This window comes from Pantherophis guttatus, chromosome 3 (assembly GCF_059756535.1).
Source record: "Pantherophis guttatus breed Tessera chromosome 3, ASM5975653v1, whole genome shotgun sequence".
In the NCBI taxonomy this organism is placed as follows: domain Eukaryota; kingdom Metazoa; phylum Chordata; class Lepidosauria; order Squamata; family Colubridae; genus Pantherophis; species Pantherophis guttatus.
In genome coordinates, this window is record NC_142065.1 from 112,263,102 (window position 1) to 112,285,180 (window position 22,079).

At 44.2% G+C, this 22,079-nt stretch overlaps 2 protein-coding genes across 4 annotated transcripts in view; one reads left to right on the plus strand and one right to left on the minus strand.

Moving 5' to 3' along the window:
• The window catches only part of CRIP1 (cysteine rich protein 1), a 106,036-nt gene that overhangs the window by 62,612 nt on the left and 21,345 nt on the right, over nucleotides 1-22,079 (plus strand). The gene's annotated exons all lie outside the window — the stretch shown is intronic.
• Nucleotides 1-22,079, minus strand: part of ALDH9A1 (aldehyde dehydrogenase 9 family member A1) — a 101,029-nt gene that overhangs the window by 20,386 nt on the left and 58,564 nt on the right. For all 3 annotated transcript variants that reach the window (XM_087891172.1, XM_034409901.3, XM_060690185.2), the window contains 5 exons: nucleotides 12,731-12,860; nucleotides 7,794-7,928; nucleotides 7,210-7,406; nucleotides 6,132-6,272; nucleotides 1,795-1,983 (listed from right to left, as the gene is read on the minus strand). In XM_087891172.1, the coding sequence (XP_087747298.1) occupies nucleotides 1,795-1,983; nucleotides 6,132-6,272; nucleotides 7,210-7,406; nucleotides 7,794-7,928; nucleotides 12,731-12,860 (792 nt within the window). The remainder of the gene's footprint in view (nucleotides 1-1,794; nucleotides 1,984-6,131; nucleotides 6,273-7,209; nucleotides 7,407-7,793; nucleotides 7,929-12,730; nucleotides 12,861-22,079) is intronic.

Genomic DNA, 22,079 nt, shown 5'->3' on the forward strand with positions numbered 1-22,079 from the left:
CTAGATAGGGACTCTCTACGCACAGTCACTCAGGCACTAGTCATTTCCCGCCTGGACTACTGCAACGCTCTCTACATGGGGCTCCCCCTGGGGTGCACCCGGAGGCTCCAGCTGGTCCAGAACGCGGCCGCGCGGGGGATTATGGGGGCGACGAGGCGCTCCCATGTGACACCTCTCCTGCGCGAGCTGCACTGGCTCCCAGTGGTCTTCCGGGTGCGCTTCAAGGTGTTGGTGACCACCTTTAAAGCGCTCCATGGCTTAGGGCCGGGGTATTTACGAGGCCACCTTCTGCCACCAATAGCCTCCCACCGGCCAGTACGCTCGCACAGAGTGGGCCTCCTCAGGGTGCCGTCCGCCAATGTCGGCTGGCGACCCCCAGGGGGAGAGCCTTCTCTGTGACGGCGCCCACCCTCTGGAACAACCTTCCCCCAGAGTTACGTATAATAACAGACCTCCGGATTTTTCGTCGGGCCCTGAAAACCTATTTATTTCAACAAGCTGGGCTGGCCTGAGTTAAATTTTAAATTGATTTTAAATTGGGTTATCTTAATTTCGGCCAAAATATTTAATTATTTTAATACTGTTCTTAAATTTTGTATGCTTTGTTTTTATCTTGGCTGTGCACCGCCCTGAGTCCTATTGGAGAAGGGCGGTATAGAAATTTAATAAATAAATAAATAAATAAATAAATAAATAAATAAATATGGACTACTCAGAGGGCTGAAAAAGTTATTTCTGACTGGTCCTCGCACTTTTGACCAGTCCTCGAACTTACGACTGTCCTCACATTTTACGTTTTTGCCCTATCTTGTCACCATGGTGAAGAGAAGCAGTTGTGAAATGAGTGACATGGTTGTTAAGAAAGCTGCACGGGCATAAATGTGAGGATGGTCATAAGTGTGAGGACCGGTCAAAAGTGCGAGGCCCAGTCAGAAATGACTTTTTTCAGCCCTCTGGGTAGTCCTTTTGTGCATATGGACTACTCAGAGAGCTGAAAAAGTTATTTCTGACTGGTCCTCGCACTTTTGACCAGTCCTCGAACTTACGACTGTCCTCACATTTTACGTTTTTGCCCTATCTTGTCACCATGGTGAAGAGAAGCAGTTGTGAAATGAGTGACATGGTTGTTAAGAAAGCTGCACGGGCATAAATGTGAGGATGGTCATAAGTGTGAGGACCGGTCAAAAGTGCGAGGCCCAGTCAGAAATGACTTTTTTCAGCCCTCTGGGTAGTCCTTTTGTGCATATGGACTACTCAGAGAGCTGAAAAAGTTATTTCTGACTGGTCCTCGCACTTTTGACCAGTCCTCGAACTTACGACTGTCCTCACATTTTACGTTTTTGCCCTATCTTGTCACCATGGTGAAGAGAAGCAGTTGTGAAATGAGTGACATGGTTGTTAAGAAAGCTGCACGGGCATAAATGTGAGGATGGTCATAAGTGTGAGGACTGGTCAAAAGTGTGAGGCCCAGTCAGAAATGACTTTTTTCAGCCCTCTGAAAAAAGTCTATGCACATAGCCACGCCCACCCGGTCACATGACGAGCTACCCACGCCTACAGTCATGTGACCAGCTAGCCACGCCCACCCAGTCACATGATTACCAAGCCACACCCCCAACTAACCACGCCCACAGAACCTGTTGTTAAAAAATTGAATCCCACCACTGGTGAAAGGGCCTCATAAGTGGAATAGCCTAGGGCCTCTTTCAATCTAAATCCGGCCCTGCGGGAGTGAGTGAAGTATTTTCAGTAGCCCAATCCCTCAGGATAAAGCTCAGTAAAGATAATGCTTACCTGCTCCTTTGCTTGTTTAACAAAACTCAAGACTTTCTCCAGGTGTGCTTTGTTGATAAGTGCTCCCATCCTTGTATCTTGCAGCAGGGGGTCACCAATTTTGATGTTCTGAGTCTGTTTCACAACTTCTTTGGTGAAGGCCTCCAGGGTTGCTCGTTGTACAAATACCCGAGTACCATTGCAGCAAACCTGAGGCACAGAGACAGGCTTAAGAAAGGGCCATTTTCAGAATTGACAGGCTCAGAACTAACCTATAACTAACAATTTACAGATAGTTCTCCACTTATAACCACCATTGAGTCCAGAATCTCAGTCACTGAGATTCTGTTTTTCTGGTGAAGCTGCCAGAGAAGATTTCAAATAGTGATCACAGGACACTTCGCAACTGGTCATAAATGTGAACAAATTGCCAAGCACTTGAAATACGGTCATATGATGCCAGCAGTTGTGATGCAACATTTTACAATGGTCAGAAGTGTTTTATGGGCAGCAAAGCACCCATTCAAAGTCTGTCATGCTTGCAAACAATCATTAAATAACCAATCATAAGTTGAGGATTACCTGTACTGACATTTCTGCATTGATTTTATTGATTTTATTTTATTTTATTTTGAATTTGTATAGGGCCTTCTCCCTGAGGACTCAGGGCGGTGAACAGCCAAGTAAAACATCAAATACAAATATTAAAATACAATTAAAAGTATATATAAATTTGGCTCCATTAATTAAAAACGATAAACAAAACACTTAAAAACACTTAAAAAATTAGGCCAGCCAGGCTTGCTGGAAAAGGAAGGTTTTAAGGGCACGGCGGAAGGCACCGAGGTCTTGGATTCTCCTTATCTCTGGAGGCAATTGATTCCAGAGGGTAGGTGCCCCCACAGAGAAGGCCCTCCCCCTGGGGTCACCAGCCTGCACTGTTTGGCTGATGGCACCCCGAGGAGGCCCTCTCTGCGCATAGGTCGATGGGAGGTCGTCGATGGCAGCAGGCGGTCTCGAAGATAGCTAGGCCCTATGCCATGGAGCGCTTTAAAGGTGATAACCAACACCTTGAAGCGCACCTGGAAGATCACCGGGAGCCAGTGCAGCTCATGCAGGAGCGGTGTTACATGGGAGCGCCATGCTGCTCCCGTCACTATCCGCGCTGCTGCGTTCTGGACCAGCTGGAGCCTCCGGGTGCTCTTCAAGGGGAGCCCCATGTAGAGAGCGTTGCAGTAGTCAAGGCGAGAGGTGACGAGGGCATGAGTGACTGTGCACAGGGAATCCCGATCAAGAAAGGGCCGCAACTGGCGAATCAGGCGAACCTGACAAAAGGTACCCCTGGTCACAGCCGTCAGATGTTCCTCCAAGGACAGCTGCATATCCAGGAGGACTCCCAGATTGCAAGCCCTCTCTGTGGGGGCCAACGACTCGCCCCCAATAGTCAGTGATGGAGTCAACTGACTATATCGGGATGCCGGGAGCCACAGCCACTCAGTCTTGGAAGGGTTGAGCTTGAGCCTGTTCCTTCCCATCCAGATCCGCACAGCCTCCAGGCACTGGGACATCACTTCAAGGGCATCGTTGGGGTGGCCTGGGGTGGAGATGTACAGTTGAGTGTCATCAGCGTACTGGTGGTATCTCACCCCAAAGCCACGGATGATCTCGCCCAGCGGCTTCACATAAATGTTGAACAGGAGGGGCGAGAGGACCGACCCCTGAGGCACTCCACATATAAGAGGCCTCGAGGTCGACCTCTGCCCCCCTGCCAACACGAACTGCGACCGGTCGGAGAGAAAGGAGGAGAACCACCGTAACACGCTGCCCCCCATCCCCAACTCTTCCAACCGGTGCAGCATGATAGATTGGTCGATGGTATCAAAAGCCGCTGAGAGGTCTAACAGGACCAAAACAGAGGAGCAACCCCTGTCCCGAGCCCTCCAGAGATCATCAACCAACGCGACCAATGTCGTTTCCGTGCTGTGCCCAGGCCTGAAACCCGATTGGAACGGATCTAGATAGGACGTTTCCTCCAGGAATTGCGGAAACTGTCACGCGACCACACTCTCAACAACCTTCGCCAGGAAGCGAAGGTTGGAGACAGGACGGTAGTTGGCCAATATTGCCGGATCCAGGGACGGCTTCTTGAGGAGAGGCCTCACCACCGCCTCTTTCAAGGCGACGGGGAAGTGACCCTCACTCAGCGAAGCGTTGATAACACCCTGGAGCCAGCCTCGTGTAACCTCCCGGGAGGCCAGTACCAACCAGGAGGGACACGGGGTCCAGTAAACATGTGGCCGCACTAAGTCTCCCCAAAATCCTGTCCACATCATCGGGAGTCACAGCATCAAACTCCTCCCAGGTAACATTCTCAAGACTATTCCTCGTCACCCTGCCCTGATCTACCCAGTCAGAGTCCAAATCCCCCCGGATCTGAGTGATTTTGTCATACAGGTATTGTCCGAAATCCTCCACCCTGCCTTCCAAGGGAGCCTCCCGTGCTCCCGGATGGAGCAGGGAGCGGGTTACCCTGAACAGGGCGGCCGGACGATTCCCTGATGACGCAATAGAGGCGGAAAAGTAATTAAACTTTGCCGTCTTTATCGCCACTAGGTAGGTCTTAATATGCGACCTTACCAGTGTTCGGTCAGATTCAGCGAGACTGGCCCTCCAACTGCTCTCTAGGCGTCTTTTCCGGCGCTTCATCTCCCTCAGCTCCTCGGTGAACCAAGGAGCCGCGAGGGATCGACACCGGGTCAGAGGCCGCAAAGGCACAACTCGATCCAAGGCCCCACCAGCCGCCCGATCCCAGGCAGCTACCAGGTCCTCGGCCGAGTCGTGTGCCAGATCTTCAGGAATTGGCCCAAGCTCCGTCTGGAACCTATCAGGATCCATCAGGCGCCTGGGGCGGATCCATCTAATTGGGTCCGCCTCCCTGCGGCGGGGTGTAGCGGTTCGAAGGTCCAGACGAAGGAGTGAGTGATCTGACCATGACAAGGGTTTCATGTCTATATCCCCTATAATAAGACCACTCAACCACTGGCCAGAGACAAAAATCAGATCCAGCGTGTGTCCCCCCCTGTGAGTGGGGCCATGAACTAACTGGGTCAGGTCCATGGCCGTCATGGAAGCCATGAACTCCCGAGCCATCTCCGACGTTTCACCAACGGACGGCAGGTTGAAATCACCCATGGCCTGGGTGTATCAACTGCCACCGTGGCTATCACATTGAGTAGCTCGGGCAGGGCCGTTGTCACGTGGCAGGAAGCCAGGTACGTAAGCAGCAAGCCCATCTGAACCCCATGACCCCACCTCACAAAGAGGGACTCACATCCGGCAATCTGTGGCACAATGGTCTCCCTCGGACCAAGACCTTCTTTAATAATAACCACCACCCCCCGCCCCTCCCCTGGGCCCTCGGCTGATGGAATGCTCTGAAGCCTGGTGGGCACATCTCAACCAGAGGGACCCCTCCCTCCGGGCCCAACCAGGTCTCCGTAATACCCGCCAGGTCCGCTCCCCCCTCTTGAATAAGATCGTAAATGAGGGGGGCCTTATTTACCACGGACCTGGCGTTGCACAGCATCAGCCGGAGGCCCAGGTCCTGAGTATCTGAGCCACCTAGTATCCGAGGGGAGCCTTGAGGACCAGGGCGCACAATCGCTCTCAAGTAGCGAGTGCGCACCCCCGGCACAAGATAAGGTCCTCTGCTCCTGCCATATCTGCCCCTCCCATCCACCGTGCTGATGATATCCCCAATCCCTCGTCCTGCGCCCTCCAAACCGTTACCCTGTGCCGGGCTGGGCCCTGACCTAGGTGGATTACCCCCCCATCCCCTTTGGTCGCCCTCCCAGTTCCCCTTAAAAGATTATTTAAAACCCTAATTAAAAAACCCCTCAATCCCCGCTTTAAAACATGCCACCTCTCGGGGCTCCAAAGCCCGTCCTTAAGGTAATATCTCTTTGGAACAGCAATCAGTAACAAATATCAGTAAGTCAAATCAAATAATTATACATAAAGTCTGTGAGGAGTTGAATAGAGGAGCAGAGACTCTTCTTGAACAACAAACAGTACAAGATAATACCAGTCCTGAAAAGCAATGAACACCGAAAAATTTGGATCTTAGAACACAGCACAAGTTTAGGCATTCCTCCTCATCCAGAATGAAATAAGAAAAACATTTGTGGAATTGTAAGGCACCAAATTTTTCTTAGAGATTCTGATAAACATTTCTGTATTACAATATTTTACAAGATATAGCAATTTTTTTCTCCAGGTATGGAACTTAACTGGACTTTTTAAAATGATTTAGTCAGATCTACAGCTTCTTTCCTGTTAGATAAAAAAAAATTGCATACCTCACCCTGGGTAAGGAAATTAGCCATGAGGGCTCCTTTCACAGCATTATCCAATACACAGTCAGAGAAGATAATGAGGGGAGACTTTCCTCCTAACTCTAAAGTAACAGGTTTGATACCTTTGGCTGCCATTTCCATAATCTATTGGGGGGAAAAACAAGAACAAGATGTAGCAGTTAACACAGACAATTATAATTATATCTTTCTTCAGCCTCAGCTAGAATTTGTTGAATAAAGATCCACCTTAAATACAAAATTATTGCTCTTTTTCAGTGAATTAATCAGGACATAGGTAGTGTCTGGTTAACATTTCAAAGCAGTTACCTCACATAAAGATGCTATTTTTGATATAAACACCCAAAACTATGCTATTAAAGTAGCAATGGGCCTTTATTCAAGCTTTTTTGATATGAATATTAAGAATGTGTTTTCTTTTTCTAACAATAACGAATATGTTTTATTTGAACTGTTGTTAATTATGTATTTTTATTGCTATTTTGACTATAAAATGCTGCCAGATCTGTGGTGGGTTGCTCCCGGTTCTGGCAAACCGGTAGTAAAAGTGGCGGGAAGCTTTGCCCACTGGCCCAGACACCATAATGGACAATCTGCGCATGCGCAAACCGGTAGTAAAGGTAAGTAGAACCCACCCCTGTGCCAGATACTTCAGCACAGAAAAAATAACTTATAAATACATTGAGTAAGGATTACTGGATAATTTTTTACCAACATGCAATTCAGAAGTAGAATCTGGACTAAGAAGTGATCTTCACATTTCCAAAGAAGATCTTGTGATTTCAATGGAATACCTGTAGATTTGGCAACTGGCAAATATGTAAATTGCACAATGAACAGGTCTACCAGCCTTTCAAACTGGCAGTTCTGGTTAGTGGCAAAGCAACTCTTCTAACTGATCTTAGCATAGTTGCATCTGTGTCAATAAATTGCCAAGTCATGGGAGAAGGGACAAATTCCATCAGGACTGCTTCAGAAATCAAACATTTTAAAAACTTTATTATTCAATAGTGACAGCACTTTATATATATATATATACATATATACATGTACGTATACATACCTTAACACCTGTGGGCACACTCCCCGTGAATGAGACTTTGGCCACATCTGGGTGCTGGCACAGAAATTGGCCTGTGGCAGCTCCACCCTGCACCACATTGAAAAGTCCCTTAGGGACACCAGCCTTATTGTAGATCTCTGCCAGTAGCACAATAGAGATGGGGGTGAAGGGAGAAGGCTTGAAGACCATGGCATTACCTAGGTAGCCCAATTCACAAGAACAAAAAGAATGGATACACATTTTCCATCTAAAAAAGATCTACATATACAATCAAATGAAAGAGCAATACTGAAGAAAAAAATGTTTCAGTCCAACTAAGACAAAGTCATACAGGCATCTGGATCATTATATCCATCCCACATACAGTATGTTTTGAAGCTAAATCAATGCCAATATTTATAAAGTGGTCTCTTCTACTATCATTTAAGTGTTTAAGTTATTAAGTTCTAATAACAGTCCACTGGAACTTTATTCCCCATTTTCACATCTCAAATGGTAACAATGAACTCCTAGAAAGGCAATCCCTGACTACTAGTTTCTGTGAATGAAACTCATTCATTTATCAAAAAGTTAATTTATTTTACCACAGGCCAAAGCAGGGGCTGATTTCCAGCAGGCAATCTGAAAAGGGTAGTTCCAAGCCCCTATCCCAACACAGACTCCAAGAGGTTCTCTTCTAGTATAAGCAAAGGATCCCTCAGGGAGCTGGACATGTTGACCTAAACAGAAGAGACAAAGATATGGGCATAAGAAATATAAACCAATTCTCAAAAATGAGAAGTAAAGTAATTAAAAAGGTTTTATGTCCAGAAATGTAGTAGAGAAAGGATGGAACATAACCTACTGAACTTCTATTCTAATTGTTGAACAGACTTTTCCCTCCTATAATAAATACAGAAACTGAATGCTCCGGAAAACGTACACAGTGCAACCCAGATTTTTTTACTAACGGTTCTGTGGGCGTGGCTTGATGGGTATGGCAGGGAAAGGATACTGCAAAATCTCCATTCCCACCCCACTCCTGGGGGAAGGATATTGCAAAATCTCCATTCCCACCCCACTCAGGGTCCAGCCAAAGGTGGTATTTGCCAGTTCTCCGAACTACTCAAAATTTCTGCTACTGGTTCTCCAATCTGCTCAAAATTTCCGCTAATGGTTCTCTAGAACTTGTCAGAACCTGCTGGATTTCACCTCTGGTGCAACCGGTCCTTCTTTTTAATTCACTAACCTGCATGGAATTCTAGCAAATCATCAAATCAAATCATCAAAGAGGGCAGAAGCATAGCTATTTTTACTTCTTTCAATGAAAGTCATTTCTTGTAGTAGACATGTGCTACATATTACCTTCCCCAATGATTGTGGAATGGCAAAAATCTGGATTCGGCCCAGCATGGAGAAGGATGGTAATTTTCAAATTTTATTCACTGTCATCACATATACTTTCCATCAGAATTCTACCAAACATGTTCCCAATATTGCACAGCTTTTCTAAAAGCGCTTGAAAAACATTTTACCTATCATTCACTAAGCAATTACTCCTACTGAACTTTCATATGTATTTTTTTTTATTGAAAAAGTTTTTCAAATACAAATTTTCCCCCCTTTTTTTCTCTCCCCCTCCCTAACCCCCCCTCACCACCCCTCCCCCTGTGACTTCTACAAAGTAAGATCCATGTTCATAACAGATTATATAATACTTTACCATCCCCTTACTCCATCCCCCTAATACTGACCCTTTCTTTCTAATAATATTATTACATCCCCTTTTACTATACATTTCAAAATAACATTCTACTATAACATTGTATAATAACTTCTAATTTAGCATAGTAATATTATTATGACTCCCAATTTAGCAATAATTTGCCCTTTTTCTCCTCCCCCATACATATATCTGTATATTAATATAACATTTCAAAACAACCTTCCACTTTAAAACTATATAATAAATCCTAATTTAACATTTAGTCTTTTGTATATTAATATAACATTTCAAAACAACCTTCCACTATAAAACTATATAATAAATCCTAATTTAACATTTATTCAACTCATAGTCTATCCATTTCCTCCACTCCCATAAATATATCTCTTAAACATCCCTTTCTTAAACTAAACAATCAATAAACTAGCCTGTCTCCACCCACTTTCCTACAAGATTACCATACATAACAATTTTTAATATCTTTGTTCTTCTGCCCATCCTACTAAGAAAATATTCTCCTATATAGATAAAATCAGTAACTTTAAACTTATAATCCATATAATGTCTTCTTGACGTCTTTCCACTGTATTATTAACTCCATCTCCCATATTAGGGTAACGTAGCATCCTGATTGCAACAGAATGTTCAAAATCCTCAGTTATCATCTGCCCCCATCAGTAATAGATATCTTAATGTATATAAAAAAAGAAAACAACCACCCGAGTGACATTATAATTATATTCCATATAATATCTGTAGTAGTGGATTTCTTCAAAATTATTAATTCCCACCATCCTAATGGGGTAAAAACCAGATCTTCTGCATGCCCCAGCATAGCTCTCTTGCCATATAGCTCAGCATAAACATGATATATTTATCAAAAAAAAAAAATCCAAAATAGATAATTCCAATCCAACAATTTAAGGCCCTTTTCACATCCCAAAATTACAGCATTGCAGAGGTCTGTCACTCTTCTCAGGATAATATTAACCAATACTTCGCCTCAACTATCTTTTCATGTGTTCAGTCCTCTTTTAGATAACTGGCTTCACTGTTGCTTAATTTAGGAATTTTTGTTTTTGCGAGATCTATTTCTTTTTTTCTTGACTTTTTGTGGATTTGATCTCCATCCTAATCTCCTTTCTACAAATTGTATATCAACCGGTCGGTTTTCATTCTGATTTATAACTTGATCTTGATGGTTTTGCTTTTGTGGCTCATATTTCTTTTCTATAAATTGTGTATCAGCTAATTGATTTCCATGCTTGTCTGTGACTTGATGAATCATCATGTTAGAATCCGATACCACGTCTCTCTTATTTATAGATAATCCAGCTGAGGTGTCTAAAGAATCCAAAGGCGATTCATCTACAAAGGCCTCTGTGGCTCGATATTTTTCCTTTATTTCCAACTCCTTCTGCTTATCTTGTATTGTGCATAAAGATGTTGAGTTCATTTTCAAGATTTTTTGATGAAATTCTTTTCTTTTTCAACAGTATTTAATTGGTATCTTTCTCCTTGATATCTCAATATTATACCAACTGGCGCATCCCACCTGAATAATATATTTCATTTCTTAAGCTCATTCACCAGAAAACCACATTTCTTTCTCTCCAATAACATCTTAGGCGGCAACTCTTTATATATCCAAATCTTTCTTCCAAACAATTGCAAAGTAGAATTAAAAGATTTTTGTACAATATTATTTCTTATTTCTTTGTCTGTAAAATAAATCACCACATCTCTAGGCAGTTGCCTTTGCTTTGCAATCCAGGAATTTATTCTATAAACTCTGTCAATCCTACAAAATACTTCCTCAGGATGAGCCTTTAAAACCCCAGCCAGAATTTCAGAAGATATTTTCCTTAAGTCATCTCTGTTGTTTTCCTGTAATCCTCTGAGTCTAATTGCATATTCTGTGAGATTATATTGCATCATTAAAACTTCTTTTTCAATCCGTTGTTGCATATTTTCTACATTACAAGTCTTGTGATCAGCTTCCATTTTAAGTTTTTCTTCTAAGCTATTGTCTTGAATGTTTATCAAATCATTTTCAGTTCTTTGTATTTTATTGTCCAAATTATCCTCAATTTCCTCCATTTTAGACTCTAATAAATCAATATTTGTACCCAACTTCATAACAATTTCTGTAAAACCATTAGTCACTTTTACAATCTTTCGTTGCAAAGTATCAAACTTTAATTGCACCATTTCTTTAATTTCCTGCTTAAATTTTTCAAAATTCTGATTCACAATCTCATCCCTTCTTACAATCTCCTCCAGAAGAAATTCAATTATATTAAAATCAGTTTTCTGAGACTGTAGATTAAGAACTTGTTCATATAATTTGTGGATGGGGGAATCCCCCCCCCCACTGCTTGTTTGTCCGGCTTTATAAGCCTAAATGCCATATTTCCACACAGGCAAACTTTTTTAGAAAAGAAAAGAAAAGCCAAGTGAAGATAAAAAAAGCTTCTTTCCACACAAGATCAATATCAAATCTCCAGGAAAGAGAAAACACAAAAGTGGAGCTTTTTCTTCAATTGTAGCCAGGAGTATTTATTCCGCTACTTTGTGGCTTAATAAGAAACGGAAGGACTTTCCCTTTTCAGCTTCCCTACTCAAACTTCGGCAATCGCCATTTTAAAAATTCTTTTTTACTTTGTTCAATATCCTTTGCAAAATGAGTATAAATACTTGCGATTTAGGGTCACAGATCCAGGTCCGGATCTCATCCTCTTTGCTTAATCTGTTAGTTATCTTGAAAGGCTTGTTTTCGTCGCCTTGCTCTGCAAAAATGCAGAGGTCTCCCAACGCCTGGAGCAAACGGCGAGTGATATAGGGAGCCTCATCCACTCGCCCCCAAGAGTAAAAAAAAACTCTGGGGGCTTCGCGGAAAGCTCTACCTACACTCACCTGCTCTATCTCACATTTCCTCCTGGAAATGGAGTTTTTCGAGCCGCCTTTCCGTTGTAAAGGTGGCTCTTTACAGGCGATGGGGCTGGCAGTCCCGAGGGACCGTCTGGCAGTGACGAGAAGCAAGCAGGCGAACTTTCATATGTATTGACAGTTACAAAGATGATACAATCTCATACCTCTATCATATGTTAGCCCTTTTAGCCTTTCCATTCATAAACTACATTTTCACCTTCATGCATGTATGCATCAACGTCATTACATAAAATCACATTGATTCAATTCTATTAATCATAGTTTTCTGTTAATCATATTCATCTCTTTTTATTAGTTCACAAACAATACAATATATCTTCATTCTATTCATTAATTCATGCTTTTTACCACCTCTCCTACCTATTCAAGACCACATTTTTTCCATATTGCAGAAATCAACAGGTAGGATTGTAATTTTCATATAATAAAGAAAGAAACTAATTCACCAATTTTAATCATACCCATGGCACTTGCAGCATTGCCTGCTAATGATAAAGAATAACACTATGCAAATTTGGCAAATTTTGGAAAGTGTAACACAAGATTCATTTTGAGCAATTTCAAATTATTCTATGCAAATTAAGATAAATAATCTAAAACATACCATGCTAGTCTCCCATACCCCATTAATCTGGAACTAAGTATTAAAACATTCAAGAAAAATTCTGCTAGTCTACATCAACTAGAGTTCAAATAAAGTAACCTTTGCTCTAAGACTTTTCCCTTGGAAGTACCCGATATTAATTCTTAAATATTAAGTACTTATAAAATTGTATTAATTGGTTTTATTTATGGAGATATTAGACCAAGGAATAATGAATGAAAAAAGAGACAGAAGTAATAAACAGAACATGAAACAGCTACCTGCTAAGGAACCAGCTAGACCAGCATAATACTGCAGGCATTGCCAAGATATATCAATGTCTATGAGAGCTTCAAAGATGGATTTCCCATTGTTGATTGTTTCTATGGTGGCAATTTCTTCTCTTCTTTCCTGGAATCCAATACATAAGCACATAACATGCTAAGCAGTAGCAATAAATTTTCTATTTTTTATGCATCAATTAAAATGTTTAAAACATCTCGTACCTTGAGCTCTCTGGACAGTTTACAATATAGCATACAAAAAAAGTACAATTTGAATCAAAACATATATAATAAAATTAAAAATAAAAAGAATAAATCCTGAACAGCCTTTGTACATATTCAAAAGAAAATTCTATAAAAAGCTGAGCAATAGAAGATTTGTGATTTACAACTGCATGCATTTTACAAGTGAAACAGAATACAAATGTAATACATTTTGTCACATTTGGAAACTATGATCTTCTGGATCAAGGTGAATAATTCTTTTTCAATGGATCTTTAAACATGAAAATAGCTTGTACTCAAAGCCCTGGCAAAATTATAGAAAAGCCTATGCATATGCAAGTAAATATGCTAGTGTGCTATAACCAAATAACAGGAGTAGACCAGCTGCAGGCTTCATGAGACATTTCCTTAGCACTGCTGAAATTTAATGGAACAATTTTCAGTCAACATGGCAAAATAGGGATAGGGAGAGGAAACTTCTGGAGATCCTTTCTCTATACCAGTGATGGCTAACCTTTTTGCCATCGCGTGCCAGGAGAGGGGAGGGGTGGGGGAGGGTCATGCACGCACATGCCCCACCCACTCCCTCTCCTGGCACAAGATGGCCTGGTAGGCCCGTTTTTCTTTCTTACCTGGTTCCAGATCCTCTCTATGTATCTGGGAAGGGCGAAAACAGCCTTTCCCACTCCCTTGGGGAGGCTGAAAGGGCCCATTTCCCAACTCTCGGTGGGACAGGAAGTGACATTTTTTGCTGTTCCCAGCCTCCAGAACCTCTCTAGGAGTCTCTAGGAGCCTCTCTAGGAGTCTCTGGAAGCTGGGAACAGGAAAAAATGTCACTTCTTGTCCCACCGGGAGTTGGGAAATGGGCCCTTTCAGCCTCTGTAGGGCCTTCAAGGGAGTGGGAAAGGCTGTTTTCGCCCTTCCCAGATGCATAGAGAGGATCTGGAGCCAGGTAAGAAAGAAAAACGGGCCTTCCCCACCCCCCCAGGCCCTCCAGCCTGTTTCCCTACTTCTGATGGGCCCAGAAGGCCCGAAAAATCAGCTGGCCGGCGCGCGCATGCGCCCCAGAGCTGAGCTGGCATGCCCACTAATATGGCTCCGCGTGCCACCTATGGCACGCATGCCATAGGTTCGCCATCACGGCTCTATACAAACCACTCAAACCCAACAACATTTTCATTAATATCACCCAGAGATTGGAAAGCTTTTTACAGCTTGGAATCTGATCAGGAGAGAGTTATAATTCCTGATTTAAAATTTGTCCATCCTTGCAGTATGCCATGAAGGAGCATGTCCTGTGCATTCCAAATAGACTAGGTTCCTAGCATCGAGTCCAAATAAAGACACACTGATTATAGAAACAGGAATTAATACTTATTGTATTTATTTGGCATTTTAACTTTGCAATTTATTTAAGAATGGAAAAGAAATCTTTCTCAGATAATCAAAAGACTTTTCAAATGTCTTTTTCTCTTTGTAGCTAATTAAATGTTTTAGTATGCCTGATATTTAGAGATCTGGTGTAAGATCCTGCCTCTCCCTCTTATTCAAGAAAGCATGGACTCTCAAAACTTTAGCATTTCAAAAGGAAACTTTTATTGAAAGGAAGTGAATGCAGGACAAATGCAAATCAGGGCCTGAGTTCCCCCCAGGCAATTCCACTAGAAACCCCTCCTCTCTGTTTGATGTTGAATGAGCCAATCCACATGTGCGAAGATGTGGATACGGTTGTCTTGAGAAAGAGATAAGGAGTCGTTCCCATGTGCTTCTTCTGTGAGGCTTCCAAACTGAGAGAAAACAGATGACCCTCCCCCCTTGTACATCCCCCAAGGTAAATCAAAGCACAGGACAGAATAGGTGGCAGGGTAAAAGTTATAAACTAGGGAATTACAGATACATAGGAAAACAGAATGAGAGCAATAAGTGAGTAAAAGAATCCGGGATTCCCTCCCCACTTGAATGGCAATATAACGATAGGGATCTGACATGCTGCCCTTCAAAAAAATGAGGGGATCACCTGTAAGAGAGAACAGAAAGATGAACATCATAGAGAGTTAGTTTGGTTTGTTAGGATACTTTGAGTGAAACTTTTTCAGCAATGCAGGGGCCCTAACATGTTTCTTAGCTACTCACTCATTTTGTGAGGGAGGTAAATGTCTCCAAGAGACTGGAATTGAACTTCTGGGTGCGGGAGTCATGAAACTTTTGATTTCAAAGTGTTGTTCTCCTTCGACCATAATATTTTTTATTATTTATTTATTTATTTTATTCAATTTATATCCCGCCCTTCTCCAAGTGGACTCAGGGCGGTGCACAGCCAGAACTAAAACACATATCAATACAAAATTTAAAATTATTAAAAGAATTAAATTTATTTATTTATTTATTATATTTCTATACCGCCTTTCTCCCGTAGGACTCAAGGCGGTGTACAGTCAAGAAAAATATAGACACACAAACATCATAAAATTGCTAATTAAAATTATTACTTAGTTTGGTCAATTAAATAAAACCCAGAATTAGATCACATTTAAAAAATCATTCACATGTTTGTATGTTTAGCCCCGCCTGTTGGAACATCAGGGTCTTGAGGGCACGGCGGAAAGCACGGAGATCAGGGATATTCCGTATCTCCGGGGGCAGTTCATTCCAAAGAGTTGGAGCCCTCACAGAGAAGGCCCTCCCCCTGGGAGTCGCCAGTCGACATAATTTGACTGACGGTACCCTGAGTAGTCCCTCCCTGTGAGAACGAACTGGTCGGTGGGAGGCTATTGGTGGCAAAAAGACGGTCTCGTAGGTACCCAGGTCCTAAGCCATGGAGCGCTTTAAAGGTGATAAATAACACCTTGAATCGCACCCGGAAGACCACCGGGAGCCAGTGCAGCTCGCGTAGGAGAGGTGTTACATGGGCGTAACGAGCTGCACCCATAATCACCCGCACGGCTACGTTCTGGACCAGTTGGAGCCTCCGGGTGCTTTTCAAGGGGAGCCCCATGTAGAGAGCATTACAGTAGTCCATATGGGAGGTAACTAGGGCATAGCGTCCAGAATGGGACGCAACTGGCGGATCAGGCGAACCTGATAAAAGGCATCCCTGGCACGGCCGTCAAATGATCTTCTAAAGATAGCCGTGAATCCAGGAGGACACCCAAGTTGCGGGCCCTCTCTGTGGGGAGCAAGATCTCATCCCCTATTGTCAGTGATGGTACCAGCTGACTATACCGGGACGCCGGAAGCCACAGCCACTCGGTCTTGGAGGGGTTGAGTCTGAGCTGGTTTCTCCCCATCCAGATCCGCACGGCCTCCAGGCAACGGGACATCACAGCAAGGGCATCATTGGAGTTGTCTGGGGTGGAGATATATAGCTGTGTGTTATCAGCATACTGATGAACACTCACCCCGAAACCACGGATGATCTCGCCTAGCGGTTTTACATAAATGTTGAACAGAAGGGGTGAGAGGACTGACCCTTGCGGCACTCCACAAATAAGGTGCCTTGAGGTCGACCTCTGCCCCCCTGCCAACACAAACTGCGAACGGTCAGAGAGGAAGGAGGAGAACCACCGAAGCACGGTGCCCCCTATTCCTAACCCCTCCAGCCGGTGCAGTAAGATACCATGGTCGATGGTATCAAAAGCCGCTGAGAGATCAAATAGGACCAGGATAGAGGAGCAACCTCTGTCCCGAGCCCTCCAGAGATCATCCACCAACGCGACCAATGCCGTTTCCGTGCTGTATCGTGACCTGAAGCCCGACTGGAACAGATCCAGATAGACAACTTCATCCAGGTGCCGGGGTAGTTGTCGCGCCACCACACTCTCAACAACCTTCACAACAAAGCGAAGATTGGAGACTGGACAATAATTTGGTAATATAGCCGGGTCCAGGGAAGGCTTCTTGAGGAGGGGCTTCACAACCGCCTCTTTCAAGGCGGCGGGAAAGACACCCTCACTCAGAGAAGCATTTATAATCCCCTGGAGCCAGCCTCGTGTAACCTCCCGGGAGGCCAGTACCAACCAGGAGGGACACGGGTCCAATAAACATGTGGCAGCGTTAAGCTTGCCCAGAATCCTGTCCACGTCCTCAGGAGTCACAGAGTCAAACTTTTCCCAGATAATGCTCTCAAGACCTGCCCCTGTCTCCTCCCCTGGATCTACCCAATCGGAGTCCAGGCCTTCCCGAATCTGAGCGACTTTATCATGCAGGAATTGTACAAAATCCTCAGCTCGACCCTTTAAGGGATCTTCCCGTACCCCCACCTGAAGTAGGGAGTGGGTCACCCTAAACAGCGCGGCTGGGCGGTTCTCTGCAGATGCAATAAGAGCGGAGAAGTAGCTAGACTTCGCCGTTCTTATCGCCACTAGGTAGGTCTTAATATAAGATCTCACCTGTGTTTGGTCAGATTCAGATCGGCTTGACCTCCAAGCGCTCTCCAGGCATCTTTTCCACCGCTTCATCTCTCTCAGCTCCTCGGAAAACCAAGGAGCTAGACGAGATCGGCATCGGGTCAGAGGCCGCAAAGGCACGACGCGATCCAAGGCTGCAGTAGCCACCCTGTCCCAGGCGACCACCAAGTCCTCAGTCGAGTCATGAGCCAGAGTCTCAGGAAATGGCCCAAGCTCCATCAGGAACCTTTCGGGGTCCATCAGGCGCCTGGGACGGAACCATTTGTTTGGTTCCGTCTCCCTGCAGTGGGTGGAAGTGACTTGAAAGTCCATGTGAAGGAGAGAATGATCAGACCATGACAAGGGCTTGATGTCTATATCCCCTATTCTTAGATCATTCAGCCACTGATCAGAGATAAAAATCAAGTCCAGAGTTTGATTCCCCAAGTGGGTGGGGCCTTGAACTACCTGGGCCAGGTCCATGGCCGTCATGGAAGCCATGAACTCCCGAGCCGTCTCCGACATCTCACCAGCGGATGGCAGGTTAAAATCCCCCATAACAATAAGTCTGGGGGTTTCCACCGCCACCCCGGCTATAATGTTGAGCAGCTCAGGCAGGACCGCTGTTACGTGGCAGGGAGCCAGGTACGCAATCAGTAGGCCCATCTGAATCCCCCGACCCCACTTCACAAGGAGGGACTCACATCCAGCTATCTGAGGAACAGTGGCCTCCCTTGGGCAAAGACTTTCTCTAATGATTGCTGCCACTCCCCCACCCCTTCCATGAGTTCTTGGCTGATGGAATGCACGGAAACCTGGCGGGTACATTCCACAAGGGGAACTCCTCCCTCCTGGCCTAACCAGGTCTCCGTAATCCCTGCCAGGTCAGCACCCCCCTCTGAAATAAGATCATGAATGAGGGGGGCTTTATTTACCACTGACCTGGCATTACATAACATCAGCCGTAGACCCAGGGTCTGAGACTCTGAACAACCCAGGAAACGAGCAGTGCTTTGGGCGTCGGAGTGGGCAATCGCTCGGAAACGAGTGTGCACTCCCGAAACATAATATGGCCCCCTGCAGCCGTCATATCTGCCCTTCCCACTTACTATACTAATGCCCATCGCTTCATCCCCCTGCATCCTTGTCAGATTTCTGTCCCCATCCTCCCCACCGTGATCATCAGACCCATTATCCCTTTCAGTGGATTTATGGATCCCCCCAGATCCATTCCCACAATCCCTCCCAGAACCCCTTAAAATAGAACTTAAAGATTTATCGAAAAACCCCCAAAGCTGTCGATTTTTTGCAAACCACCTCTCGGGGTTCCAAAACCCGTCCTCAAGGGCGGCCCTTGATAACTGAGAGGGCCAGACATGCGAGAGGGGGGAATCTCGCAGTGCAAGGAGCTCCGCAGTTGAATACATTAAAGATAGGAGCGAGTTGAAGGAGATGAAGGATCATTTTCTTCTAAGAGTGTTAGAGATGGTTAAGACAGGTAATTTAAAATAAGGGAGGAAATAGATGTTAAAGGAAGACCAGTATGTTACAAATGTCAATACATCGGAACATCATCGCCCTCTCACGACGATGGGAAGTCTTGTGGTTGTAGTAAGTCCATCCAAAGGAGGTGGGGGTAGAGGTCTCAAAGGGTCATCCTCTCACAGCGACCAAACTATTTGAAACAAACAAAGAGAAGGTGGTCTATCTCCCCATAATCCAAGACTCTTGATGTCTGTATCTCCTCCAGTCCTGATACCAGCGATGGCCGAGGATTAGATCAAAAAAGTAAGTCAGAGCCACTGGACAAAGTATTTACGGTTAAATAATCAGGGTAATCTTGGGGAATAAGTGGTAAATAAAGCTGCAGATTGATCTAAGATTGCAAGTTAACGCTGAGTGGTCGTAATAGACCTAGATCTGATAAAGGAGAGAGGGACAGTTGAGGGGGAGAGTAAGTCATCATCTCCAGTTTGTAATCCTCAGTCCCTATCCATCACCTCGCTCAGGCTACTTAGTTCAATTAGTTTAATAAGTCCTCAGAGTTTCAAGAAAGAGGAGTGCAACAGATCCCTAGAGGTTGAAGGAATCCAAACATTTATAGCCTTTGCAGCATTGCCCTCTCCTCTATTAACAACGAATAACTGTGGCCCAAAAATTTAAAACATTGAAAACTAAAACCCCTTTGACAATTTAAAAAGCTAAAAACTAAAAAAAAAAAAAGGGGGGGGTTCACGCATAATAGGGATCGGATGAGCGTTTTTGTGGGGCCTTAAAGGGGATGTAATTTCAGGTTTCAATAGGCTGCAGTGAAAAACTGAGTGGACAAGTGTCCTGGGGAGTAGTAATTCTACCGTTACTGGGTTGATGATTCTAGTGATTGGGAAAGGCCCTATGAATTTGGGTCCCAATTTCTTTGAGGGTTGTAAGGATTGTAGGAATTTTGTGGACAGGTAAACCTTATCACCTATTTTTAGTGGGTTTGGTTCTGTCCTTCTTTTGTCAGCTTGGGCTTTAAAAGCAGCTCTAGCCTCATTCAGGGCTAGTCTCACTACTGACCAGGTGTTTGGTAGTTGTTATATGCACTCCTTAAGTGAGGGTATGGTTGGTTCCTCTACTGGTAATTCTGGCATTGGGATGAAGTCCTGGCCAGTGGCAACTTAAAATGGGGTGAACTCAGTGCTAGAGTGCACAGAGTTATTATAGGCAACTTCTGCAAAAGGCAGGTCAGTCCAGTTACCTTATTGATAGTTAATAAAGCATCTTAAATATTGTTCAGAACCGAGTTCAATCTTTCTGTCAATCTGTTAGTCTGAGGATGAGGACTAGAACTTAGGCCCTGGCCGGTTCCAAGAAGGTCCAAAAAGGCCTTCCAGAACTTTGAAGTGAATTGGACCCCCCCCCGATCAGATATTATCGTTTGTGGGGCCCCATGTAGTCGATAGATATGCTGCAGGAACGGTTTGGCGAGTGGGTATTTTTTGGCAGGGAATGAAGTGGGCCTACTGGGGAAAAGATCCGTTATGACCCAGATTACAGTATTCCCCCCCCCACTTTCAGGTAACTCTTCAATAAAATCCATAGAGATCTCTCTCCAGGGTGCTGAAGGCTCGGCTACTGTCTGTAAAAGCCCGGGGGGGATTTCCCTTGTCTCCTCTTTGCTGCTGCACAGATAGGGCAACTGGCAACATAGCTTTCAATGTCTTTCTTAAGAGATGGCCACCAGAATTGCCTTTTGATAAGGTGTAGGGTTTTCACGAAGCCAAAGTGACCAGCCAGTTTGGAGTCGTAGCATGTTTGCATGAGAGGAATTCTCTGACTAGCTGGGATGTATAATTTTCTCCCACCCAAGCTAAGTCATCTTTAAACAGATGTTTTTATGGGCTAGGAACCAGTCATTGGCTTTTTTAAACACCTGAGTGGTAGCATTGTCCGTTAGTGGTTCTTGTTTAGCTTGAGCCCTGGTCATCACTTTGGCTGCCAGTTGAGAGCAGGGGTTTGATCACTTCAGGTTTCCTGCTATTAAACTGAGGCTTTCTGGATAGTGCATCTGCTAAAATGTTTTTCCCCCCAGGGAAATATTTTAGGTTGAAATTGAAGCGTTTGAAGTGTTGAGCCCAGCGAACTTGTTTTGGGGAGAGTTTCTAGGACCTCTAGGTTTTAATGATCAGTCCAGACTTCAAAAGGGGTTTTATTCACCTTTAGGAAATGCCTCGAGGTAAGGAGACCCCACCGTTACTGCAAAAACCTCCTTCTCCCAGATAGCCCATATCTGTTCAGTGTTGGTTAGTTTTTTATATGTGTATGCACAGGGCTGCAGTTGGCCCTGCTTGTTTTCTTGGGAGTAGGATGGCTCTGACTGCTATGCCACTGGCATCTGCCTGTATGATGAATGGCTGTTCTGGATCTGGGTGTTTTAGGACTGGTTTGGCTGAGAACAATTGTTTCAGTCTATCAAATGCTGCCTGGGGTCCAGTTTATGGGCTGCTTTGGTTTTGATTTGTTCCCCCCCTCCCCCCGGTAGGTTAGTGGTTGGGAGCGCAATTTGTGCAAATGCTGGGATAAATTGCCAGTAAAAATTTGCAATCCTCAGGAAGCTTTGTAGTTGTTTGTGTGTGTGTGTGTGTGTGTGAATTACAGGATACATAGAAAAACAGGATGAGAGCAATAAGTGAGTAAAAGAATCCAGGGTCCCCTCCCCACTTAAATGGCAGTATCACGATAAGGATTTGTCACTCATAGTATCTTTTCCAACTAACAAGATTTATTTAAAAGCATAACTTTCTCTCAGCTACAGGTCGCTTCATCAGATACAATGGTGGTAGTGGGGTGTATACTAATGTAGATTTAAGTTGGGTCAGGTGGGGGGAAGAGAAAGGGAGAAATAGCTTGGTTATAGAGATAACAGGCTATATATTAGCCAGGTTACAGCTATCTTTTCTATTAAAACTAGTAGTGTTAAAAATTAATTTTTAATGAGTACTTGAGATTGTCTGAAACCTTTCCATTTGAAAAGCAGCAACTTTTCTGTTGAAGTTGATAGTCCCCACAAGATTCCAGTTGCTAAGCAAGATAGTTGTTAATTGAATTTTGCCCACATTTACAATATTTCTTGCAAAAGTTATTAAGTGAATCACTGCTGTTGTTAAATTAGTAATATGGTTATTAAGTGAATCTGGCTTCCCCATTCATGCCAGGCACGAGCTTTCCAACAGGGACAGTGGCTGTCCCAGTAA